The sequence below is a fragment of the Mesoplodon mirus genome (genome assembly GCF_964341445.2).
Source record: "Mesoplodon mirus genome assembly, chromosome: 5".
Lineage (NCBI taxonomy): Eukaryota > Metazoa > Chordata > Mammalia > Artiodactyla > Ziphiidae > Mesoplodon > Mesoplodon mirus.
In genome coordinates, this window is record NC_138980.1 from 120,769,022 (window position 1) to 120,795,251 (window position 26,230).

General features: G+C 38.9%; 2 protein-coding genes across 3 annotated transcripts in view; one reads left to right on the plus strand and one right to left on the minus strand.

Annotated features, from left to right (window-relative positions):
• CMYA5 (cardiomyopathy associated 5) overlaps positions 1 to 26,230 on the minus strand; it is a 327,862-nt gene that overhangs the window by 43,836 nt on the left and 257,796 nt on the right. The gene's annotated exons all lie outside the window — the stretch shown is intronic.
• On the plus strand, positions 68 to 14,610 carry MTX3 (metaxin 3). Of its 2 annotated transcripts, XM_082623778.1 has the most exons (9): positions 68 to 165; positions 670 to 739; positions 1,109 to 1,185; positions 2,127 to 2,219; positions 2,738 to 2,920; positions 3,067 to 3,143; positions 3,904 to 4,061; positions 5,347 to 5,435; positions 8,207 to 14,610. In XM_082623778.1, the coding sequence occupies exons 1-9, from the start codon at positions 85 to 87 to the stop codon at positions 8,315 to 8,317; spliced, it is 939 nt and encodes a 312-aa protein (XP_082479904.1). In that variant the 5' UTR covers positions 68 to 84; the 3' UTR covers positions 8,318 to 14,610. The 2 variants fall into 2 exon arrangements, with proteins under 2 accessions (XP_082479904.1, XP_082479905.1); XM_082623779.1 differs by lacking the exon at positions 5,347 to 5,435 and having other exon boundaries at positions 8,207 to 8,295.

A 26,230-nucleotide genomic window follows, 5' to 3' on the forward strand; every position in this document is an offset into this window, starting at 1 on the left:
CTCGCGCCCCGCCCCCGCGTTTCCACGTGCCGGAAAGTAGGCAGCAAAAGTACTTCCGGGATAGCAAAGGTCGGCCCCGGCAAGATGGCGGCGCCCTTGGAGCTCAGGTGCTGGGGAGGCGGCTGGGGGCTCCCGTCGGTGCACAGCGAGTCCCTGGTGGTGATGGTGAGGCCGCCTCGCAGGCCAGGGCGCGGGAAAGAAGGGGCGGGGCCAGAGACGCGAGGCTGGCTGGTCCGGGTCTCGGCGGCTGGGGTTGGTTCCCGCGGCGCTCGGGCCCGGCCGGCCGGGGCGCTGCTCGCTGCACCGCCCGGGGCTCCCTCCCGTCCAACGAGTTACAGCCTAGCCTGTGACCCCGCCGAAGCCTGGAGGAGAAGTCATGGCTTCTCCGCTTGGCTCCGAGTTTTCTCAGCCTTGCAAAGCTGTCTGTGCAGTGGAATGAAAGCCCAAAACAAGAGGCGCGCGCTCCCCGCTCTGCATCCCTCAAACGTTTGGGGGGGAAAAGTCCTCTAAATCTTGGTAGCGCGCAACCCCGGCTAGAAGTAGCGGGAGGGACGCACCCCCCGAGTCAGGCGTTTCTGCCTTCTGGGGACCCAGCTTTGAAGTAAAGCTGCTCTGCAGATTTGCATTACGTACTCAGTCTAAAATGTTTTATTGCAAACTCTCTTTCAGGCTTACGCCAAATTTTCTGGTGCACCCCTGAAAGTCAATGTCATAGATAACACCTGGAGAGGTTCAAGAGGTACAGTGTAAACTTTTAAACACCCATTTCTGCCCTCTGTAAGCACCCTCCCCCCTCTTATTTAAAGCTAGGGGGCTTGTAGCCATGGAGTACCTTGGGGTTTTAGTTCTTACCATGACCTTGGCTGTGTGTTGCGTACGTTTTGATCATTCTGAGTAATACTTCAAAGGAGAAGCCAAATCAGTGGAAATTATGAGAAATGAAAATGCTGTCCAAAACTTTTTTTGTGTGTGTGAAATTGCAAAAACCTAAGATAAGTTACTCATTTTTTTCTTCTCCAAATGTGACTGGCATAGTTTTTAGGGTATTGGAGCCTCTTCAGAGGAAATCGAAATGCTTCCTTATATGTAAACTGTGTTTTGATTACAGGAGATGTACCAGTTTTGACAACTGAAGACAGTATTGTTTCTCAGCCGGCAAAAATACTAAACTTTTTAAGAAAACAGGTGGGTTCCTTCTGGAGAAGTAGATTCTTGATCCCTGCATGTTGCTTCCAAAGAAAGTGCATTAAAAAAAATTTTTTTAGAATTATTTCTTGGAGATACATAGGACTTGATATAAGAATAGATTTGAGAGTCACTGCTCTAAATCATGATTTGTACTGTGATTCAAAAGCCATATAGTTAGTTATAGTCAATTTATATTTTCATGCACTTTGCTTGGTTTTTATTGGAGTTTAGGTGTAAGTAGATTCAATTTAACCATTTTCACTATTATACTTATTGATATGATTGTAAATTTAGTTCCATAATTGCTATACATTTTGTGCTTGGTGTGAGGTCTGAGTTCCCATCAACTAGCAACTATTTATTTTTTAAAAGCACTTAAACTAATAGTTGCAGTTAAATGTTTCATGAAATAATGTATCCAAAATATCTGAACATGCCAAGATTTATATATCTAAAATGTTTAAACTGTAACAATTTACATAAATGCAAAAGTTATCATTGATTTTGCCTATAGTTTAAAAAAAGAAGTTCTATATCAACAAAATTTAGAACTTTTCTCAATTGGAAGGTTTTCTCAAGGGGAAAATGCTACTAATTAGAACTTTTTCCTTATTGTTAACAAGAATAATAATAGCCTCTATTAAGTTTGTACTACATGCCATGCACTAAACTAAACTAGGTCATTAACAATCATTGAAATAATAGTTAATAATAAATAAACACCTAAAACTAACATTTATTGACCCTAACGTGTGCGTGATGCTGTGCTAAGAACTTTATTTGCATTAAGCAGCACTTGTCACTGAATTTGTATTTCTCTTTTCCCCTTTTAATATGTTTGCCATTTTTGAGGAAGAATAGGAGTCCTAATTTATTTAGCTTCACTGTTTTGGGATGTTCTTGACTTATGAGGTTTTTGGTTTTATATTTTTTAATAGAAATATAATGCCGATTATGAACTGTCAGCAAAACAAGGGGCAGATACACTAGCTTACATTGCTCTCCTCGAAGAGAAGCTTCTTCCTGCAGTGGTGAGCATTGGTGAATATTACAGTATTTTAGTGACTTACTGAAAATGTACTTAGTCGATTTAGAAGAAAAATAATGGAAAAGGCTTAAGAGATGAAATTTCATTTATGTATCAGTCTTGATTCTTTCATGTAACTGCAGAACTGGGTTGATTCTGTTAGATGTTCAACTAGTGTATGAAACAACAAAGTGAAAGATAATGTCATTTTGGAAATAAGAATTCTCTGTGAAAGACTGGAGTTTGTCCATGTATAGAGTTGGGCCAGCTGTAATTCATTCATTCAACAAATATTCATTGAGCACCTACTATGTTCCAGGCCTTATTCTGGGTGCTTGGGATAGAGCAATCAATAAAACTCACACATTTAAAAACCTTGATTTATCCTTGAGTCATCCTAACTGGAAAATTTGTATGGAGTCTACTTCATTCAGAGATATTTATGAAAAACTTTCACATTGATTGAGGATCTTCCTTTTAGTAAAAGAATATGCTTGTAGTGTTTTTTCCCTCCTTTTGCAGCTTCACACATTCTGGGTTGAGAGTGACAATTACTTTACTGTGACAAAGCCATGGTTTGCTTCACGAATGCCTTTTCCCTTGAGTTTGATCCTGCCTGGAAGAATGTCTAAGGGAGCACTGAATAGGATTCTCCTGACCAGGGGAGAGCCTCCCCTCTACCACCTCCGAGATGTAGAAGCTCAGGTATGGTTGGAATTACCTTCTGAGCAAGGGCCCTCCAGAGGAGGGACAAGAGAAAGTGCAGGGATGAACTTACCTATAGATGCCAGTCTGAAAAGGAGTTCTCAAGTATCTTTCCTACCTTTGAGATGTAATTTCATCCTTATTAGATATACAGAGATGCCAAGGAGTGCCTAAACCTTCTGTCAAACAGACTGGGAACATCTCAGTTTTTCTTTGGAGATACGTGAGTGCATTCCCTTAAAAACCATTTTGATGTTTTGATTGCATGTATTCAGTGAGCAGTTATTTAAAGCAAGTTCCCTTGCCTGGTCCTCCCACCCCATCCCCAATGAGTTTTTCACTTAAAAAAAAAATTTAATGGATTTTTACTATAGGAAACTTTTTCTGTTGGGATAATCTTACATTGACTTAATATGCTACATCTGTGAATTTGAAACTTCTAAGACTATTCCCACTGTGTCTCCAGTCTGTATGTAACACTTATGAGTAAAAATGAATCTTTAATTTACAACTTAATTTTCTTCTAAATAAAATGGGTAGAGTATTTTTTATTTTTTATTTTTTATTTTTTTTTTATTTTTTATTTTTTGCGGTATGCGGGCCTCTCACTGTTGTGGCCTCCCCCGTTGCGGAGCACAGGCTCCGGATGCGCAGGCCCAGCGGCCATGGCTCACGGGCCCAGCCGCTCCGCGGCATATGGGATCCTCCCAGACCGGGGCACGAACCCGTATCCCCTGCATCGGCAGGCGGACTCTCAACCACTGCGCCACCAGGGAGGCCCGGTAGAGTATTTTTTAAAAGCTACAAATGAGTAAAACCCTAGCTGCATCATTTTTATAAGCCAGAATGGGTAGTAAACCTTTTAAAAGACTGTATTGTATACTTCAGAATTGACAAATGTATTTGAGAAAAAGTTTTTTTTTAACATAATCCCAAATTAATATTTTCTATGTGCTTTTAAAAAATCCTTAATTTATTTTTAGGCCTTCTACCTTGGATGCCTATGTGTTTGGTTTTCTCGCACCTCTTTATAAAGTACGCTTTCCTAAAGTTCAGTTACAAGAACATTTGAAACAGCTCTCCAACCTGTGTCGCTTTTGTGATGACATCCTAAATAGTTATTTTAGGCTTAGTCTTGGAGGTAAGCTGGTTCCTCTTCAGCTAATCTTTGTTTGCATAGAATACTTGCATATTCTCCTAAGGATGTATAAGCCAAATTCATTACTTATTAAAGAAGTTTGTATATTGTCTTTAAATGCTGGTTTATAGAACTTCAAAAAGTTGCATTTTTCCAACTTTTATTCCCATGTGTTAGTTCTTCTTTAAATAGAGAAATATATATTTGCCATTTGTCTGTTCTGGATTTTATACCGTTCTTGCTTCTTGTTCTTTAAATATTGCTCCTTTGAAGTGGGTCATTTTCTTCTAAAAGTTAACCACAGGTATTTATTGTGTCCCTGCTGAAAGATAGCATTTATCCTAATGCAAATGGGCAATTACTTTAAATGTTGCTTCTAGCATTTTCCTGTGTGAACAGAATTGAGCAGCAGATTGATTTTGGTCAGGTACACTCCCATGATTCCACTACTTCAAAACTGATTGCATCAGACTGGAGGTATAGTAAACAGAGGGCACCTGTCACTTAGGCTCTGATTCTTCGAGCGTGTTGGGCCTTGTGCTTAAGTGATTGGGACACAAAATTTGTATGGGGAGAGTTGGCCAGAATTGTCCTTTTAAGAAATAGAAGTCATAAGGATCGTTGGTTTAGGGACAGTTTACTTTTTATAGTGGGTTATGTGCTTTATATATAATACACTTGTATATAACAAGGGAGGGGTTAGTTAGTTTGGGGGTCATGAAACTGAGTAACTTTCAACCTTGTTACTTGGGAGCAGTGGTTAGCAAACCTGACTACAGAACACATACAAAATCTTGGGTCCTATACCAGATTCACTGAATGAGAATCCCTTAGGGATGGATCCCAGGAATCTGTATTTTTTAAAGTTCCTCCAAGTACTTCAGATGCTTCGTGGATAGCTGTTTGGGCCTTAGAAAGCTGTTCAAATAGTTGTAACTAAAGACCTATGTGAAATGGGGCGGGGGGGGGGGAGTACAAGTCACATTTGAGAAGGAAATGAGGACTGTTGTGCTCTTACTAATGACCTTGGCTATCTGCATAATGCTTGGCTAACAGGGTCTCCTTAAGGACAAATTTAGTCCTTTGGCTTAGGGTTTGGTTTTGGAGCATTACTCTCCCTCTTAAGTTTGCCTTTGAACCCAGAATGGTTTTTCACTTTGCCTTTTTTGGAGGGTGTGGTGGGCAATGGGGCACTTAGGAGGGTGGATAGACTCAATATTCTTTGAATCTAAACAGCTTGTAAGGCTTTCAGAATTTCCTCTTTCTGATTTCTGTCCTGGCTTCTTAGGCACCTCTCCTGCTGGACAAGAAACGGTAGATGCAAATCTGCAGAAACTCACACAACTTGTAAATAAGGAATCCAACTTGATTGAAAAGGTCAAGTTTACTTCAATTGTTATTTTATAGTAGTTTAGTATTTTCCTTTCTGCAAGTAATATTGTTTTGGGTTATGCATTAACTTTACCTTTTCAGTTTTTTTTTAAGTTTATTTTTTCAGAAAGCTGTTTAAACATACATTTACTAAAGCTGTACAAAATACAGTGTTTTGAAGCCAGTAATGGCCTGATTGCTATGGGGAAAGATCTGATAATGGTATTGGATTTACTTTTACCACCCAATTAGTAGTACTTTTCAAGTTAGGAGACCCAAAAGCCTGGCTTCAAAAAAAGAGAGAGACAAACAAGAAAACACTTCTTGCTTGCTTGTCTGCTTCTTTCTGTCTCTGAAGGTTAACGTTTCTTGAGATTGTAAGCACCTGTGCTTATCCTTTCTTGCTAAAAGCACTATGGTGTTCTTTTCTTTCTTCCACATAAATGGTTTTATTTTGTCTCCTTCCTATCCTCTGTTCTAAACGTTGTCTACAATTTTTGCCAGTGTGGATATTTAGCCACTTAGGGAACATGCATTTGTTCAGAGAGATACTGAGGAATTGGGTAGGGGAGGGAGCCAACAATGGAAATTTCAAGGGTGATTCTAATTGGAAAAATACAAGGGAGTTATGCATTTTTTCCTCAAGTGTTTGATAAACTTGCTTTTTTTTCTTATACAAATGGATAATGCTTTATTCTTTCACAAACTAATAGGTCATTGTGGCTTAATAACACTGGCTAGAGGATTTGGGGGATTGAGTAACAGGCACTGTGTTATATGAGCTTTATATGAGTTATCTCATTTAATCTTCACAGCAGCTCTGTGTGTGCAGGTACTTTGTCATTCCCATTTTACAGATGAGATACTGAAGCTTCGAGAGTAGCTTATAACATCACCTGCCCGAGGCCATTCAGCTGGCCAGAGGTAGAGAGGGAATTTGAACCCTAGAAATTGGATTCCAGCATGGGCTTTGCAGTTAGTCATCTAAATCATGAATGAAAGTATGTATCCATTACTACTGGTGGTAATAGCCAGATTTATAACTGCCACTCTCTGGAATGACCATTTTATTTCTTTTTTATGGTATTGCATGTACCTCTTATTAAAGTTTGGGTAAGCTGAATGAAAGCCAAGTTTGTCTTAATTCATAGCCTAACCCAGCAAATCTCATGAGAGGAAATACACTGAGAGTTAAGTGTGGATAATGGAAAGATTACTCAGACTGTTTTAGATACTTTTCTGCTAGATGAAGGCTATCCAGTATAGCTTCCATTTCTATCTGTGGCAAATTCATTAGACATGTGAAGGGAACCATGAAATACCTACATATGCAGAAAGTGAAGCCAGGAGGCCCTGTCACCACTTGGTACAGTTCCATTTTGGCATCATCAATATATGAGAGTTTCCTGACCCTATATCAGCACCTCTCTCCACCCCACTTCCCATCTGCTCTTCAGTACAGTTCACTGTTTGCTACAAGACATTAGAACAACAAATTCTATTGGCTACCACTGTTCACCATTTAGACAGGAAATCTAGAGCTTAAAAAAAAGAAAGAGTTATGTTTGAGGAACTTAGTTCTTGCAAGGAAAAAAAAGACATCACAATTGATTCAGATAGTTCACTGGGAATACTTTTTCCCTTGGAAAATTAAGAGTTAATCTTTTATTCTTTTCCCTTTATTATGAACCCTATGTACCTCTGCTGAAACATTTCCCCTATACTTTATAAAAGCATCTTGAGAAGATAAGAGAGAGTTTGGGGCTGCTTATATTCAAAACTCTAAAAAAGCCTACCTGTCAAGTAGGTGATAAGATGCTATATTCTGTTGGTTTTGGGTCATCGATGGCAGCTGCTTTCAAGTCTTTTATGAAGCAGCTTAACACCAGGACCTTGTACTCTGGTTTTGGGGTACCCTGGTTAAAGGTAGTTGTCTAAGGTCTGACTCAGTTCTAGGTAACCCCTGTCCTAGCGTTTCCCGGGATGCTAACGTACCCCTTAGGGTAAGTCTGAAACTCTTGGATATTTTCTAAATATGCTCTTGATTTGTTTCTCTGGAGCAGACTTAGAACTGATCCAGTGTTTGCAGTGCCTCTGGATTAGGTCTAAAGAATTTCTCCTTCTTTCTGTCTCTTCTTAGCTTCTCTTGGTCTAAATAGTCATAGCCTAAAAGAGGTGATCTTTTTGAGTGGAGTACAGGTCATTTTTATTGAGGCAATGAGATATAGTTGAAAGAACAATAGTGTTAGAATAAGAAGACCCGTGTTCACATTTCAGCTCTGGTGCTAGCTTTGCAACCTAATGCAAATCTGGTAACCTTTCTGAGCTTCATTTTGCTAATCTGTAAAATAGGGAATGATTGTGTTCCGCCTTTTTTTTTTCTTTAAGTTGTGTTGGGAAGATCAAATGAGAACATACTTTGTAAACTGTGGAGAGTATTGTAACAGAAATACTGCTTTTACACTTAATATTAGAAGATCTCTTAAACCAAGTTGTGCTGTGGTTGAGTTCAGTAGACTATTCATTATGTGGAATTACTGTAATTTTGTGAAGTCAAGGATGAGCCATATTGCTTTCATACATATACTGAGTCAGCCCATATTTAGGTATGATGTTTAGAATTCTTGAGAGATTATTTGCAAGAAAACGGTTTCTCTAGCAGTCCTAGAAACATAAGGTTCGGTACTCTTCTAGACTATAGTTTGGATGGGGAGGCCACAGTCCATATAAGTGGTGCCATAGCCATTAGTCAGATGTACCTTTTTTACTTTCCACAGATGGATGACAATCTTCGCCAAAGCCCTCAACTTCCTCCTCGGAAACTGCCAACACTTAAATTGACTCCAGCAGAAGAAGAAAGTAATTCCTCACAACGGCTATCACCCTGACAGTCTTCATGCTTTGTGTCCAAAGTCATATAATTGTTGCAGTAATCTCTTACTTACTAAGTGTGTGAAGGCAAAAAGAAAATTCATAAATAGGTATAAGGAAGACTCTAAAACAAAAGAAAATTTCTATGACAGCAATTTTTTTTAGTTAGGAAGCTCATGTTTTAGCTTGGCAATGCACTTTAACATCAAAGTAAATGCTAAATGAACTTGGGGAAACAAGAAAACACGTTGTACTGTAAATAAAAAACCTGCCTTAACCTTGGCAGATTTTTGCCTTTGGTTCACATGTTGCTGGCCCAAAGCTACACTTCTGTTCTGAATGTGCACTGTTAGTTTATTCAAGTTAATTTATTAATTTAGTATCCTTAGACCCGTCTAAATATCTAATATGTGACTCTTTGGCTAAAGCCTTTTTTCTTCTGTTTAGAAATCTGATGCCTATTTTAGATGTTAGGAAAAATATATTATTCTAATATTCTATTTACTTCAATAGAAAAGCCTGTATTTCACTTTAAAAAGCAATGAGGAATGTGTTTTTTAATTATGCTCTCATAAGTCTAATCTTTGAGGGAGTTACTACCATATATATAAATATTAAAGGTGGTTACATATAATATTTGTCTGACTATATGCACTTCAATATAACAGTATTTGCTCATGTGTTCAATACAGGTTAGCAGGGGCTGTTTTAATTTATTGGAGCTTTAGACCTGTGTATTCGTAGGACATCTTTAACTCTAGTCATCTCTTTCTTGGGTTGATTTCGGGAGAGCTGAATGTGTTAGCATCGTTATTATGCCAGGCTGTAAAGTCTAACTGACACTTGCCCAGTTGTTAGACACAACTCAGGAGGAGCTCACTGACAGAGAACTAGAAGTACCTGCTGTGCACCTGGTCCAGGTTCACCATACTCGGCTCAGACCAGTGTTCTTTCCTAAGAAACATATCATGTAGTCAAAACCTTTATGACAACTAATTATTTTCCATAGAGTTAACTACAGTTGAAGGATTCAATGGAGTAATTGGAAATAGATTTTAAAGAACATTTTCCATTTATTGGTTGCTGAACTGTTTCAAAGATTTGCTGTGTGGGTAACTTTACTTATAATAGAATCTTGCTTATTTTAGTGGCTGAGGTGCTTCTGCTGTACTAAAACTACTTCTGGGGTTTTTAAAATATAGGACCATGTTTTTGATTAGTGTCTTAACAGATTACTATGGTGCTCAGCAAATCTTGTCACATCCTGCAGAAAACCCCAGGTTAGGAAAACAGTTTTGGACTCAAGAGACTTGTCTAATTTGAGCTGAGTGGAACTCAGCTGTTTGACCTGCATCCTCTCAATTTGTTCTGTATTTAGGTAGCTATTTATACAGAAGTCTTTATGTCATTGTAAATATTTTTTCTTGAAAGTTTTAATGAGAAACAGGGTAGTCTTGTTCATCTGTTTGGATGCATTGAGAGAAAGAAACTAATGAGTTTCACATTACTTCTGCAACAGGTGGGAGAGAGAGAGAGAGAGAGAGTGTGTGTGTGTGTGTGTGTGTTATGCGTTAGTCTTCTGTTAGAGTCCAGCAATCGGAAATCTGTTTGAATATTCTGTGTTGGAAATCATGACCATAGGACTTTATTGTCCTCTAGGATTGATGGAGATGGGTGGTTAGCACATTAATCATCTGCTTATGCTTTAGTTAGGGTTAGTCATTTTCGATTATGATTTCTATTAAAACTTTCAAAAAGCATTTGAAGTGACTTACAATTGTCAAACGTGTAAAACAGGACAATTAAAATTAGTTTTTGGCCAAATAAAAAATTTGTAAGAGAAAGAACTATATTAACCCTAACAGATTCTAAAATTGAATGGTAAATTTAACTCCAGGTTTCTCCATGGGCAAAGTCAAAGGATAATACTGGGTTATGTAAAGTTTTCTGTCAATAAAGTTACTACTGTCCATGAGTAAGCAAAATGTGTTTATATTTTTATAAGAATGTGGAATATCGTATTCTTATGACACAAAGATGCAGCCAATAAGCATACTGTAATGTTTGATGTGTTGAAAGTTTAATAAAAAAATATCATTCTAGAATAACAAGTACCTATCCTTTTTTAGTAGAAAGATGACTGTAAATATGATTTATTTCCTTTTGGTCATTCCTGTTTTGAACTGCCTTTAGCTGTATGCTATATAGGCCATGATGCTTCCAGACTATCTTTCCTAAGATGCAAAATATGATTTAGATAAGTGAGAATTTATATGCTGTGTTACTTAGTTGAGGTTTTTGGTGTAAGCTAATGAGATGCTAGGAAGCTATCACTGAACACAAACCATTCCAAGGATCAGCCACACATATAGGAAGCTCTTGGAAAGGAATAACTTTCCAGACTGGGCAGAGAGCTTTTGAGCAACCTGTCAGGATATGCTTTGGATAAAGTTTGAGTTTGCTGAGATAAATGGTCCACGGTCTTAAAAATACTGTGAGCCACTTTCTTTTGGAAGTGATGGTGGAGGATAATATGATAAAAGGGACTATGTTTGTGTTTATGTTTCTTGGTAGTACAGGATGAGAAAATTGGTCAGATAATTCCCATAAGATAAAGATCTTTCACCAACAAACTGTCATCAATTATCCATAAGACTGGCCATTCCCCTAAGACCAAAGAAACCGTAAAAGACCTTTAAGGACAGTCATTCCTACACAGTGTTTTTCCTCCTAAAAGGTTGGCACTGACAAACGAATTAAATTTCAACCTAGACATGTTTGTTTTATTTTTTGAGTGCTAGAGGAGTAGAGATTTTATGTAAAATCTGAAGCATTTTGATTTCCATTTGTAATTTCTGTTCATTTAATGTGGCTAGATATATTAAAGGAATGGGGAGGCTTATTTCAATCAAAGCTAAGTTACAATTTTCAGAAGTCTGCAAAAATGGAAGAAAACTAGACATCAAAAGAGGCAGAAATTGGTAACTATCTCAGAAAACCAGTTTTTAAAGGTAGTATCATGTGATAAAAGTGGTATTTGAAGTCAGTAGTATGTTTTCTTAGAGCCTCTTCCAGGAACAGACATTCACCATGTTATTAGATTTTTCATAAACTGTTTACTTTTTCATAAACTGTCAAAAATTGTATCCCTCTGAAACCAAAATATAAATGCTTAAATGTAAGGACAAGAAGCTGAGGGATGGTTACATACGATCTCTCTGTACTATTTTTGCAACTTCTTTTTGTGAGTCTATAATTATTTCAAAATAAAAGGGTTTTAAAAATAAATTCAGTAAGTTTATCATTGTCTAGATAAACTATGATTTAAAATTTAATGCTTTAAACATAGTATTCAGTTCCAGATGAATAAATGCATAATATAACTTAATTTATTTCATTCTTGAGTTTAAAGAAAAAAACAACTCAGGTTTATAACAAATGATAATCTAAAGATCTGTTTTGCCTTATCAGCAAAGAAAAAACAACAAGAACCCCTAAAACCAAGAACCCCTTTTCCCTAGGAGATTAAAAATTCTACGATTTTATGTTTGTAATTGAATCTTTTTTTCCTATGGTATGGTATCCTTTTATGAGGATAAAATATTTTGAAAAAAACTCCTCCGTGTCTCTGTGTGGTAATCCTTCTTTGTTTGCAAGTGTTCTCTAACTACACTAGGATCATGCTTTGATGAACAAAATGCAGTGTGTCTGTGTGCTTTTTGTTTTTTAAGTTCACAGGGATTTAGTGATTGACTTTGTCTTGGTTTAATTATTTATGTAATTGAAATCCTGAGCAGAGCCACCTATTATATTTGGGTTGTAATGACGGTTTTTTGTGTATGTTGTTGGCATTTAGAATTATCTTTTACCTTTTTTCTTGTTCAGCTCTGTGGAACTTAACATTTACTTTTCAATGTTTTCATATTTCCTAAGAAATTACTAGATTTTTAAGAAATTTGTTGTAATTACATGAACCAAAGGTCAGTAATCCTAGTCTCAAAGGTTTAACTGAAGTTTCATTAGATCTTCAAAATGTTGATTTTCATAGAGATGTAAAGACGGAGTGCTTTGCTTTTCTTTTTTTTTAAGGGTTTGTAAAACTATTTAGCCCCAAACTCTTGTTGGGATATAATGTTTGCTAGAAGCCCAGGTTACCTCCCCTAGCCTTAAAATTATTGTGATTGAGGTGGAGAGGTATCCTCGGAATCAAAAAGCATACAAAAATCATTTGTTCCAGATGAGGAGGCCAATGATTACTGATGAGAATTAACATTCTTGAACAATGATATAAGAAAGGGTAGCTTTGAGTTGGATGTTTGTAAACAGTGTAATGTTATGATAAAAGACTATTCAGAGCAAAACAAAGTAGTTCCTTTAAAAAAATGCAGGAAAATAAGTCTTTTTATATCCTCATTATTATTAATTTGAAATTGTAAGATATTCTTAAACTATATTTCAATTCTTTGGAGAAGCATTTCAAGATATATTTTGGCAGAATATATTGTTATTATATGAATAGTGGGTTCTTTGGCTAAATAGGGAAATGCTGGGTTAGACAAAGTTGAGTTACTGTAGGCTTCTCAGCACCTTACATATGCTTTTGGTGGTTTCAGACTCCAAGAAGGGCCTGTAGTTTTATACACTATTTTCCTAATTTATTTTTATGTGGATTTTTTTTTTAAGTAGGTGTCATGTGGGATTTGTGTTCTGAGAAATGTACTTAGGGAAATGCTGCCCTAAGAGTGCTTCTGCTTGTTTGTACTCATTGCAGAGGTTTCCAGTTGTTGGCTGCCCTTCTAGTGAGTGGTGATAAAATGGAAGCGACAGGTTAGGGCTCCCTAGGACCATGGAGTTGACTGAGGATTGGCTCTGGGTTTAGATAGGTTGGTTATTTAGGCACATGTGAGGCCCTTGGTCAGTCCAGCTGCTTCCCTAGAATCCCAGTTGGCTTGGAACAGCTGTACAGGAGTGTGAACTGGTGGTTTCAGAGAATTAACCACTTGTTAGGCATCTATGAGACAGAGGGAACCAACTTGGAATTCCATTCCAAACTGTTCTTGGCTGTGCTTTAAAACTACCAGAAAGGCAGTGAGTATTTATAGCATTAAAGTCACATACAAGCTAGTTATTATATATATATATATATATATATATATATATATATATGTACATGCATACACACAGTGTCTTAGAAAGTGTACAGTTGCTTCCGGGACAAAAGCAAGGGAAGTTTAATATTTTCAACTTCTACTACTGAAGACATGGTCTAAAAAAGGATTGTATGTTTGTGTATGCATTTTCTAGGATGAGGGTTTACAATTTTTATTAAATTCTCAGCAAGTTTCTGTATCCCCCCAAGTTTAAGCCTCACTAGACCTTCTAATTTCAGAGGACTAAGTATATCTGATTTCATTTCAAAGTATAAAACCAGTTCACTCATCAGGCATAAGGATGCTCTTTGTTTTCTGCAGTGTATATGGCTGCATATTTGGAACTGCATGCTTTGGATGTGTATTTGTTGGAAAGCTTGCCTTTGGGTTTGAGTTGTGGTGTGGTGAACATCTGGCCATGTGCAAAGCAGTTGGATCTTTGTTCTGATTCTTTAGGTCTTCTCATGCAAATTCAGAGAAATGCCTTCTAATCATTGACTTTACATGTCCCGGATCCCTGGATGTCTAGAAACAATGGCTTGCCAGAGTTTGCATCAGTCCTGAGCGAGTCACGCACTATAGAGGAGGCTGGGTTGGCTATATGTTCTTTGACCTGTTGGCTGCCTCTCTTGCAGTGCTGGCGTCTTATTTCTTGGAGAAGGACGGGTGTACTCAAGCTTTTATGTTAATTGCATAAAGATGAGCTTTATTCTTCTTCTGACTTGATGTTTTATTTTGTAAAATAGGAAATAATGTCTTTCCATTGTTCTGTTCATCCCGAAGTGGAAATTTGAGGTGTTTGTAATATAACTTTAGCTTTCTGGAAGACTGATAGCAAAGAAGACAAGTAAGAAATTTATGTATACTCATATTGGTTTTGTTCCACCAAGCGTATCTTCAAATGGTGTACATTTGAAACATCTGTTCTAGTGTACAAACACTGTAGTTTTGTTATGAAGTAAACAATCTTAAAATAAGCATTGTTGGTCATAATTTCAATATTCTAGCCTTGCCTAGTGTGAATATATTTTACTCAGAGACTGTGTATAAATACCCAGAAGTGGTGATGATGATCAATGTTGTAAAGAATTTATTCTGATAAATAAGGAACTGGATATAATGTCAAAATAGCTATTTTCACAATAAAATCTCAAGTTGCTTGAATGTTTATTAATTCCTGGTTTAATGTTATTTATTCCTTGAGGTGAATATTTCATTGGGAAGAATTTTGGGGTCGTTCAAGATAGTTCTGTGCTGGGACTGAGCTAGATAGAGGGTTGTTCTTTTTAAAATGTCCATTCTTTCTATGATGCATTGAGATCACTTGTGCTCTTTCCAGCCTGTGCTAAAGGAGGTTAGAGGCCTGCTCCCTAGGCCATGGTGTGTGTGTAACCTCAGACAGCTCACACAACTTTTCAGGACTCTAGTTAGCTTATCCCTTTGGCTGTATAAGTTTCTTAAAACTTTTTTTTGCTCACACAACTTTTCAGGACTCTAGTTAGCTTATCCCTTTGGCTTTATAAGTTTCTTTAAAATTTTCTTTTTTGCTCACCTAGAAAGTCCAGTGATGTTCCATGTAATTGGATGGAAGGCATACACCGAGAAAAATAATGCAACTTTAGTTAGTGGGGAAGATATTCATATTTTTTGCTTTTTTTTTTTTTTTAATTGGGTAGCATATATGGGTATGGAGAACCCTGTTAGGGCTGTTAGCCTAGTAAGGGCAGGTTCCTTGAGGGGATGAGTATTTGTTAGTAGAGTTTATTTTTTTTAATTGAGGTATAATTTATGTATAGTAAAATGCATCAACCTTCCAAGTAGAGCTGTTCAGGTATGTATTTCTCTCACATGAGAAGCCAGCTACATCTTTGTTGATACTTCTATCCCCAAAGAATACAAAACTTAATTGCGTATGAACTTTGGGTTTCAGATGAAATGCCCTTGGGTGGATTGAGGTGGTAGTGATCACTTACTTCTTGCAAGAGAGCAGGAAAGAAGAGTTGGTGGTGGTGGGATAATAGAATTCTTTTGGGGAAAGACAACTGTTGGATTGGCCCAAAAGTTCATTCGGGTTTTTCCGTAAGATGGTATTTGGAGTCACAAAGCTGAGAACCTTTCAACAAACACCTTCAGAATTTTTCGTTCTTAATTGCTCAGCTCAGAGGCTTGACTTTGGTCTGGGACTATCTGGGGTGCTCAAAAACCCCTGAATATTTAGTATGATGTCCTTTGGTGAACAGTAGGCTGCAACATAAGTAGTGATCTGTTTTTCTTTTGCCATTAATAGCAGCCATTGGTAGGAAAACTTTTAAGTTTTCCATATGGGGATCTTGTCCTAAGTGAATCTCCATAGGAGAAAGATTGAAATAAAGGGGAAACCACTAAGATCACTGAGGACTGCGCATATGTTTGAGACAGGGATATATGAGAACAAGAAGGAAATGGTGGTGGAGAATGTAAGGATTTGTCTTACTCCATCTTGTAATTAAGTTCCTAGTTGTAAAGCAAAGGAGATACTCATCCCTTCTTGATCTGACAAGTTCAGGAGAAACGATGAGAAAACATGGCACATTTCTCCAGGTACATTTGTCAGCCTCCTGGAATGCTCTAGACATCTGTGATTACGAAATGAAGACAGCTGTGCATCGTCAAAGACGTTGCTAATTTCTAACACAGCCAACTCACTCCAAAAGTTGTACTTTTCCAAGTAAGAGAGGGGCTATTATATTTATCCTGCTTTTTGAGTAAGTGAGTGAAAATAGGGAAATCTTGACATTTATAAATAAAATTAGGGATTGGTTTTTCAGATCCGAGTTTTGGGCAGGTGGTCGTCTCAAGAATTCACATTTTGAAAAAGTTAAGAAATCTTTTGGTGTAGAAGGGAGCATGATGCTTTCCAAATATCACAGTTAAGACCAAACAGATTTCAGTTTTATTTTAAATGCAAGAAGCAAACTGACTTATTTGAAGACTGTCAGACTGTGCCTATTCTGATATGTGTTGTCCCAGTTCTCTCTATGAAGGGGGAATTGTCTTTTTCATCTAATGAACATGATTTACGTTTTGTATTACATATAATATGCAGTTCACAGAGTGACTACTGCTAAAATGGTTTAGAAAAAGGTGGGAAGGGATATAGTAGATGTAGAAATTAAAAGGAAAAAGAACCAAAGAGAAAGGAACTCTAAATATGATATAATTGGGGCTGTGGCGAGGAAGAGGAATGGAATGTAGAAAGACAGTGGATTTTAGAGTTAGAAAGCCTGGCTTAACACAGCACACCAAACTGGTGATTTTAAGCAAGTTACTCGATTCTTAGTCTGCATTACTATTCATTGCAATGCAATGGAATAATTGAATCTGGATGTATGAACATTTTTATGTTTTTTTTTTAAAAAAAACTATTAAATGGGCTTCCCTGGTGGCACAGTGGTTGAGAGTCTGCCTGCCGATGCAGAGGACACGGGTTCGTGCCCCGGTCCGGGAAGATCCCACATGCCGCAGAGCGGCTGGGACCGTGAGCCATGGCCGCTGAGCCTGCGCGTCCAGAGCCTGTACTCTGCAACAGGAGATGCCACAACAGTGAAAGGCCCGCGTACCGCAAAAAAAAAAAAAAAAAAAAAAAAAAAAAAAAAATTAAAATTTAGATGCTACCAATAGGAAGAGCCCCATCCCACCCCTTATGAATAACCTCTGTTAACCTATTGGTATCTAGTCTTTCAGTCTTCTGTTTTCTACACACACACACACACACACACACACACACACACAATTCTGTATATATTGTAATCCTATATAGTATGTACTATTCTGTAATATGCTTTTTCACTTAGTGTTCAGAAAACCTTGTAGGTCACTACATATTCTACATGATTTTTAAAGGCTGTGTGCAATTTCAGTGCATGATGTTACATTGTTTATTTCATTCCTTTGCAATGGACATTAGGGTAAATTCCTCTTATAATGGTCTTTGTTACATGTTATTAAGTTGTTTCTCAGGGAGATGCACCACTTTATATTCTCTGATGCCCTGTGTAGGAGAGCCTGTTTTACTGCAACCCCACGAACTTTGAGTTCTTTATCTCGTCACTAATCTGAAAGGTAAAAAATAGTTTATTTATTTATTTAATATGTATGTCTTTGATAACTAGTAAGGGTGAATATTTTCCCCATATGTCTACAGTCCATTTGTGTTTCTCCTGTCATTTGTCTATTCATATTCTGCATAAAAGGAAAATTACTTAACTTCTCTGAAACCCTGTCTTCTCTGCTGTAAGATAGGGTTTCCATGTGTTAAATGGAATAACACATTGCAGATCCAGAGTATGGCAGGCATGCAACAGTATTGTTTTCCTTCGTGTTATTTCCTGGATTAAGAGCTCCCAGAGGATGGAGACTCTTTATTTATCCCAGAACCTAGTACAGTGCTTGGAACAGAGAAGAAGCTCAAAAAGTTTTTAAGGAAGGAGGAATAGCTGGGATTCGAAAATATTTTGAGTATATCAGGAAAAGGAGTGAGAAAAGTTGAAGCCGAGATCCAATGAATCAGCAGTGAGACAACTGGTGGGTTCCTCAGAAGCTTATTATTCAAATGGAAGAATTTAGGTTGTATTCTCAAAGCTCTACAAGAAACAATTTCTTATAAAGTGGCTAAAGGACGTTAAATATTTGTATTCAAGGCCATAAGTAGCCTTGAAAAGTTGAGTTATTTTTTTGTAAGCTAATGAGTACATATTTTAAGTACACTAAGAAAGGTGACTAATTAAAGGAATTAATAATTAAAATTTCTGAAAAGTGAATAATTTAAAAAAATGATGAATTCTAATTTTCATATATTAGATTTACCTAGACTAGGAGTAAACATGCAATAATAATATAATCATATTTTAAAATGGTAATAAGTTAAAGTAACCCAGAGTTGTGGTGCCTCGAAAGGAAGGAAGAGAATTGGTGTCAGGTCTTGTTTTATCCAACATGCCCTGGGATCATGGGGGAGAGAGTCAGTGATTCGTTAATGAGAGTTGCAGATGGCTGTAAATTGAGAAGTATTGTAAACAGCAGGAATGACTGAGAAATGATACAAAAGGAGCCGGAAAGGTTAGGAACATGGACAGGAAATCAAATGATTCAGCCTGGAGTAATGTAAGCCAGTCTGACGTCTGGGGCCAAATAAGAAGAAATAGAGATATTCCATGAAAGAGACAAACATGAAAAACAGTCATCTCAAAGGAGATTGTGGGTGTGGGGAGAGAGTAGAGGAAAACAAGAGAAGTAAGAAGCAGGAACTAATGGTATGTGCCCAGTACTATGATTTGGTACTTTCCGTGTTGATTTCTTTTTGACTGAGGTTAAAGCAATTTAGTGCTATGTAAGAAATAGAGTTTTTGAGGATTAACTCAGTACCTAGTGAAACAAAAGCTCAGCCTCTCTTTTAGTTGATCCTAATGATTGTTAGTGTTATCAGTATAGAGAGCATTGTGGAAGTGGCTGGAATCTTCAGAAAAGCTCTAGTAGGATAGATCACTCGCCATACTCCTACCTGGCATCTCTCATTCAGTGAGTGTTGCCAAGAACTCTTGGAGCAGCTCCCTCCAGGCTATCCTAGTTGCCAGCAGCATGAGGGGGCCCTACAAAACCTTTGGTAGGTTAGTACAGGGTCCAGCTTAAGCAAAAGTAAGATGTGAGTTTCACAGTGGCTGCTCCATGAGGCAGTCTGTTCCTTCCAGCATTTCTTACTATCCCTTATCCTTCTCTCTTGCTATAAAAGTCTAGTGATCATTTGTATTTTCTCTAGATGTCAATAAACTAAAGTCAGATTTATTGGCAATATTGGCCCACTTTAGGAATCTCCAACTCTTTTTAATTTTTTTTAATAGAGCCACCACTTCTCATATTTTCAGTTGCAAGGGCTTTAGGAATTGGGTCACAGTGAGGACCTCATGGAGATGAAGAGGAAGAGGACTAAATTATTCTAGGGAGGACAAACCCCTAAGCAGGTGATGCTTACTGTATCCATTCCCCATCCCAAGAAGACCAGAACATCGGTGCAAAGAGTATGTTGAAGGAGTGAGCTGGAAAGGAGAAGTGTCAAAGACGTATCGCTTGTAGTTCCAGTTGTAGCTTGTAATGTATGTTAATGGCTCAAATTGGAAGCTTGAAGCTGAATGTGTCACCTATACCCAGACATACTTGTCTTGTAACAGAAGGTCCTTATGGCTAAAAAAAAATTCATTCATGTATTCAACAAGTATTTACTGAGTGTCCCCTATGTTCCAGGCACTGTTCTTAGTACTGAGGATACATCAGTGGACAAAACACAGATCTCGGCTGTTGGGGTACTACATTTTAGCGGTGGTGGGGGGGACAATTAATAATGAACCTAATAAGCAGAGTATATAATGTAGTAGAAAGTGGAGGTGCTATGGAAAAAGAAAGTAAAGCAGGATAAAGGGGCTGGGAGTGCTGGGATTGGGGGCAAGTGACAGTATTAAATAGGGCAAGATAGGCTTCATTGTGAAGATGAGCAAAGACTTGAAAGAAGTGTTGGGCGGTCTTCCAGGTATCTGATTAAGAACATCCTAGGTGGAGCAGTGGTCCTAAGGGAAGGTTTGTCTGGCATGTCTGAGAATCAGCAAGGAGGCGAGTGTCTCTGGAGCAGAGTGAGCAAGGTGGAGAGTGAAAGAGATGAGATCGGTGAGCTAAGGAGTGGGAGCAGACCAGGTAAGAGCCTGTGGGCATTTGTAAGCCTTTGGCTTTTACTCTGAGCCATTTCAAGGTTTTGAGTACAGAAGTGATGTCGCTGATTACTTTTTAAAAGGACGACTTGAGCTGTGATGCTGAGGATTGACAAGGGTGTGAGCAGGAAAACCAACTGGGAGCATTTTATAGTAATCTAGCAAAGAGATGGTTGTGGCTCAGATGGATTAGGATGGTAGCAGTGAAAGTGGTAAGAACAGGTTGGATTCTGGATGTATTTTCGGGTACCATCAACAAGATTTTTTGACCGATTAGATGTGTGTTGTGAGGAAAAGAGAAGTGACTTAAAGATTTTTGGCACGAGCACTGGATGGATCAAGTTGCCATCACCTGAGATGGGAAAGGCTGTGAGGAGAACAGCTTTTGAGGGGAGATTGGGAGTTCCATTTCTGACATGGTGAGTTTGTGATATCTTTTACGCATCCAAGTGGAGATGTTGAGTAAGCACTTGAGGAGACATAAGTTTGGAGTTCAGGAGATACAATTGAAGAGTCATGAGTATAAAGATGTTATTTAAAACCATGAGACTGAATGAGATCATCAAGGATTTAAGTTATAGAGAAGAGAAGAGGACTTAGAACTGAGACCAGGGACACTCTGAACATGAAAGGAGGCCTGAGACCAATGAGGCTGGAGGAAAATCAAAAGAAGGTGATGTCCTTGAAGCCAAATGAAGAAGGAAGAGGGAGTGATTAAGTGCAGTGACTAGAGCTGATGGGTTATGTAAGATGGGGACTGTGACTTGACCATTGGATTTAGCAAACTGACCTTGATGAGCAGTTTCCATGGAGGGGTGGATAGGAATAGGTTCAAGAGAGACTAGGAGGAGAGGAAATGGGAAGAGTGAGAAGAAACAAATGATGACGGGGATAATTGTAAAAAGCATGACAGAGCTGGGAAAGATATCTAGAGGTAAAAATGCCTTCCTGTGGGTCCTTGAGCTCCCACCAAGAACGTAGCTACCTATTTATTTATGTATGTTTATGTATAGCTGCAAATCAAGTCAGCATGCAACCAGCAGTGCTGAGCTAGGTCATTAGGAAACCTTCCCTTTAACAGAGATTCAAATGGGGTTTAATAGAGTTTGTCAAGGAACTTCTTATTTATTACAAAAATATCGCTATTTGAAACATGGGATTCTTCTCAAAATGATGAGCTAAATTCTTTTGTGAATAAGCATATTAATACATTTATACTTAGTTAAGCCAGAGGATGCAGGGATGAAGTCAATCACTGGAGTATTTTCTTCTTTGTCTAGAGGATTTCAGCTTCTGTGGTTTAGGTAATAGAATTTGTTTCCTTTATCTAGGCCTGGGGCCCAGAGAATTGAGCCCAAGTGAAGTAAATCTGCATCTTTATTTTCCATTTGAGCTGTGTGCGTTCATCAGGGGACAGGATGAGAACATATTTGAAAATTAAAGGGTTATCACTATAGAAAGCATTGAGAATGCTGTGTGAAGCATAAGTATGTTTTAGGAAAAATATAATGTTTTAAAGGCACCGACTAGTCTGAAAACAAACCAGAAACCTTGGTGTCATCTTATCTCTTTCCCTGTCTATCTAGTCAGTCACCAAGTCCCATCTGTTCCTCACTATGGTCATCACTTGGATCTGAACGGTGCTCCTGCCATGGCCTCTTCTATCCTGGGTCACTGCTGCAGATACACCATCAGCCTCCTATCTCTGGTTTTGCTCCTTTCCAAACCATTCTCCACATTGTTCAAGAGTGATCTTTATAAAATACATAAAGATCATGCTTCACCCTTGTTTAATACCTTTTAATGGTGTCTTGTTATCAAGTCTAAGCTTCTTAAGAGAGCCTATAAGACATTTCATCATCTGGTTCAAGTTCAACTTTGCCCCACCTTCTGTCCTCACCACTGAAGATCCAGCCACCAAACCTCCTAAATCTCCAAATCACTCCATACTTTCTTTTAAGTCTTTGGATGAAGAGGCTCAAATGAGTAACAGAGAAGCCACAAAATCAATTTAACAAGACTAAACAGAGAATTCGATTTTTAGGCGTCTTTAAAATAGAAATGGAAGGGAGGTTGTTCTTGCCCTTTGTAATTCCCCTGCTTGACCAGTCCCTGCTTCACCTATACTTACGCACATGAACGTGCTTGCCCTCTGCCCCAGCTAGTGATTGTTCTAATCCTTAGGCCAGAACCGTTCCACCTGCTAATTTATCAAAGGGAAACATCTGCCCTTGTGATGGTGATTAACCTGAAGGGCTGAGAGGGATGTGCCCCAGCTGCCAGTTTCCCTGGTAAATGAGCCAACCTGATATCAATTCCCCCTATAAATGTAGCCTCCTTCTCCCTGGAGTAGCAAAGATCGCTGCCATGTCCTCCCTGCTGGGGTGGGATGTTGCTCCATGACCCTTTTGTTTCAGACGTGTAAGATCCCCTGTCCATCAAACCATTGATGTTTCTGTTACTGCCTCTGGGCTCTTTCTTCAGTCTCGAGGCTGGGCAACTACAAGACTTGCAGGCCTGTGGGGTGCAGCCCAACAGAGGTCCTTTGTTTCCGTGTTCCATGTATTCACATTATACTAGATGTTTCTATTTCTGCTTGGCTCATGCACGTGTGTAACAGCACTGCACCTAAATCATGTTTGGCTTCTTCTCTACTCAGCTTTGAGAACTCTCATGGCTTAATCCTTTCCCTGTTTTTACATTTTACTCACTCACTTCACACACCCACTTTACACACTTTCCCTCGTTTGTCTTTTCCATCCTCAGTCTTCAAATACTGCCTGTAATTTGACATCTCACAGACTGATGTTTCAGGCATCTCTTGTGAGATCAGACTCCCATCCAAAGGAGATCTAAAAGGTCTGCAGCAATCTCAAACTTGAATCTAAAGCTGAACTCTTATCTTCACTCTGCCAAAACCTCTTCCTCTGCTAGTGCTTCCCATCTCAATAAACATCATCTGCGCTACTCCGTTGCCAAAGTCAGAGACCTGAACATTTACCTTTTTCTTAGCCCCTAAGAAAACCTACTAACATGCCAGGCAATGCCTAAAATGTTTTATATATAATAACTTTGTCTTTTAACAAATCTGTAAAGTAGCTACTATTATTATCACCCACTTCATAGATGAGGAAACTAAGGCACAGAGAGGTTACATCATTTGCCCAAGGTCACACAGCTTACTAATGGTAAGTAAGTAATCAGGGATTTAAACTCAGATGATGTGGCTTCAGAGTCCATGTGCTTAAATTAACCTCTACACCAACTGTTATTCTTGGTATCTCTTTCTGATTCACCCCTGATAAACTCTCATCCAACTTATCAGAAGTGGAAGCAGTCCTACCTCTAAAAATGCCCTGAATCCATCTACTTCTTTCCATCACAGTTGCCATCACCCTAGCCTTTTTCCGAGGCTGTCATATTTCCCTGGAGATCTCCAATTCCACTCTTGTCCTTCCCACCTCCCTCAACTCAGCATCCCCAGTCATTCTTCCCAAAGAAGCCAAGTCTTAGCTTGAATGTAATTTTTTTTTCCTGAGAAGCCTCCCTTGATTCCCATAAATGAATCACATCCTCTCAATTATTCTTTCTCATATCACCCTATTCATTTCTTTCATGGTAAATTTCATAATCGATAATTAGACATTTGTGTCTTTATTTTTTAAAGCTCCATGAGAACAAGGATTTTGTTTTATTTTCCACTATCTACCCAGTGCCTAGCACAGACCTTAGCCCATAGTAGGCATTTAGTAATATCTGTGAATAGATGGATGGATGAGTGACTAATATTGAGTAAGAAGCAACTAACTTTTATTTTATGTGTTATAATGAAAGTATGGTTTCACTTCTTTATAATGAACTAATGGGAGGAGGCTGTATGAATTACTGAAAAATATACAATGTATGATTTTTAAAATAAAACGTAGTTTTATTGTTTCAGTGAAGGACTTTGTATAATTCTAGTATGCATGCCACCCATTGCTTTCACCCCAACACTCCTTTCTAAGAGATTCTGTTCCTACCCTCACACCCCTAACTCAGCTCATTGGACCAGGGATAGAAACTGATCTGAGCTGAGCTAATTAGATTCTCCCTGCTCAGACTTTAAAGTCAGGAACCTGAGAAACAGATCTTTAAGGCAACTGCATTCATTCAGCCTTCAAATATTTATTGAGCATCTAGAATGAAGTGGTCATTGGGGATGTAATGAACAAGACACATCTCTCCTTGAAGACATTTACAGTTCAGAGGAGGAGACCTGCTATTGCAATTCATCGTGTTAAGTGCTGTGACATGTGAATTACTAAGGAGTACACAGGAGGGCCTAGGAGAGGTGCCTTAAGCAGTCTTGCGAAGGCAGAGAAAGCTTCCCAGCAGAGGTGATGTCTTAGCCAAAAAAAGCTAAATCGACCCAGGAGAGAGTAGGCATGAGGTGAAAGGGTATTCTAAGCAGAGGGAACAGGTAAGGCCAACACAGTGCATTCAGTCTGTTGTGCAATGATAGGGGAGATTTTACTGAGAGGGAAATGTGGTCTCCACCATGAAGGCCCTTGTCAGCCTGTACAAAGTTTGGACTTTATGCTGAGAGCTGTGAGGGTCCTGAACAAGGGATTTTAGCAGAAGAGTGACACATTCAGATTTGTGCTCTAGAAAGATCCCTGTGGTTTCAGTTGGGGGGAACATAGTAGAAGGAGATGTACGAGTTAGGAGATTGTTATAGAAATCCAGGCATGGAATGATGTTGGCAGGAATGAGTTGTGACAGTGGGAAGAAATGGAGTGGATGGTTAAAGTGTGTATAGGATGATGAAGGGTGAGGGAGAGAGGAATTAAGGACGATGTCCAGGCTCGCAGCTTGGGCTCGCAGTAGACTGTGAGGTCACCCTCTGAGACAGGAGACATGTCAGGGACCTCAAGAAAGAGGTCAAGGCTGGAGACATAAATGAGAGTGTTATTTCAGAAGAATTAAGTGAAGCCTTTGGGGATTGACTTTACCCAGTGAGTATGTGGAGAAGAAGAAAAGAAGAGGTCCATGGTTGGAATCCTGCGTGACTCTGCAATTAAGAAGGTGAATGAGGAAGAAGAGTCTATAAAAGAGTTTGAGAAGATGTGTCCTGAGAGCCAGGTGGAAACCCAAGTAAGAGTGATGTTGCAGAAACCAGTGGCTGAGACCCCCTGTGGAAGAGTCTAACGAATGTCAGTGTCCTAACAAAAAGACCAAATCAAGGACAACTTCACAGTAACTAATTGCTTGGGGATATCTAACATACATGATATCTAACATATATTTCTCTTAATTATGTAAATGTCATTCTTAGATTGTTATCTATGGCAGTATCCATCTGTGTGTCCCTAAGAATGCTAAGACGCTTCCCGATAGTCACCTTGCCCTAATTCCCTGCAAATTCTCTAAGAGTGGAGTCTGGAAAACTCACTGGAGCACCATAAGACAGAAGGGGAAAGGAAAACCAGATTGAACAGACTCCATGATCCTTCCTCAAGGTATTTTTAAATGGGCTTAGGAGATTAGCATGCTTCATGTCCAGATTGTTCCTGCAGTGATTCAGCCATGTGGCTGACAGGGTCTTGGTGCTCCAGCTGGTGTCAGACCTGTGCCTCTGAGGTGGAAGAGCTGAGTTCAGGACATTGCTCCACCAGAGACCTCCCGGTTCCATGTAACATCAAACGGCAAAAGCTCTCCCAGAGGTCTCCATCTCAACGCTAAGACCCAGCTCCACTCAACGACCAGCAAGCTACAGTGCTACAAACCCTAGGCCAAAAAACTAGCAAGACAGGAAGACAACCCCACCCATTAGTAGAGAGGCTGCCTAAAATCAAAATAAGGTCACAGACACACCACTGGACGTGGTCCTGCCCACCAGAAAGTCAAGGCCCAGCCTCATCCACCAGAACACAGGCACCAGTCCCCTCCACCAGGAAGCCTACACAACGCACTGAACCTACCTTAGCCACTGGGGGCAGACACCAAAAACAACTGCAGCCTGTGAAAAGGAGACCACAAACACAGTAAGTTAAGCAAAATGAGA

Bases quoted from the DNA above. Each gene is read 5' to 3' on its own strand.
- MTX3 (XM_082623778.1), top strand. From the start codon at position 85: ATGGCGGCGCCCTTGGAGCTCAGGTGCTGGGGAGGCGGCTGGGGGCTC. The intron at 1,186-2,126 runs GTGGGTTCCTTC...ATTTTTTAATAG, and splicing joins TAAACTTTTTAAGAAAACAG to AAATATAATGCCGATTATGA. The intron at 4,062-5,346 runs GTAAGCTGGTTC...CTGGCTTCTTAG, and splicing joins TTTTAGGCTTAGTCTTGGAG to GCACCTCTCCTGCTGGACAA.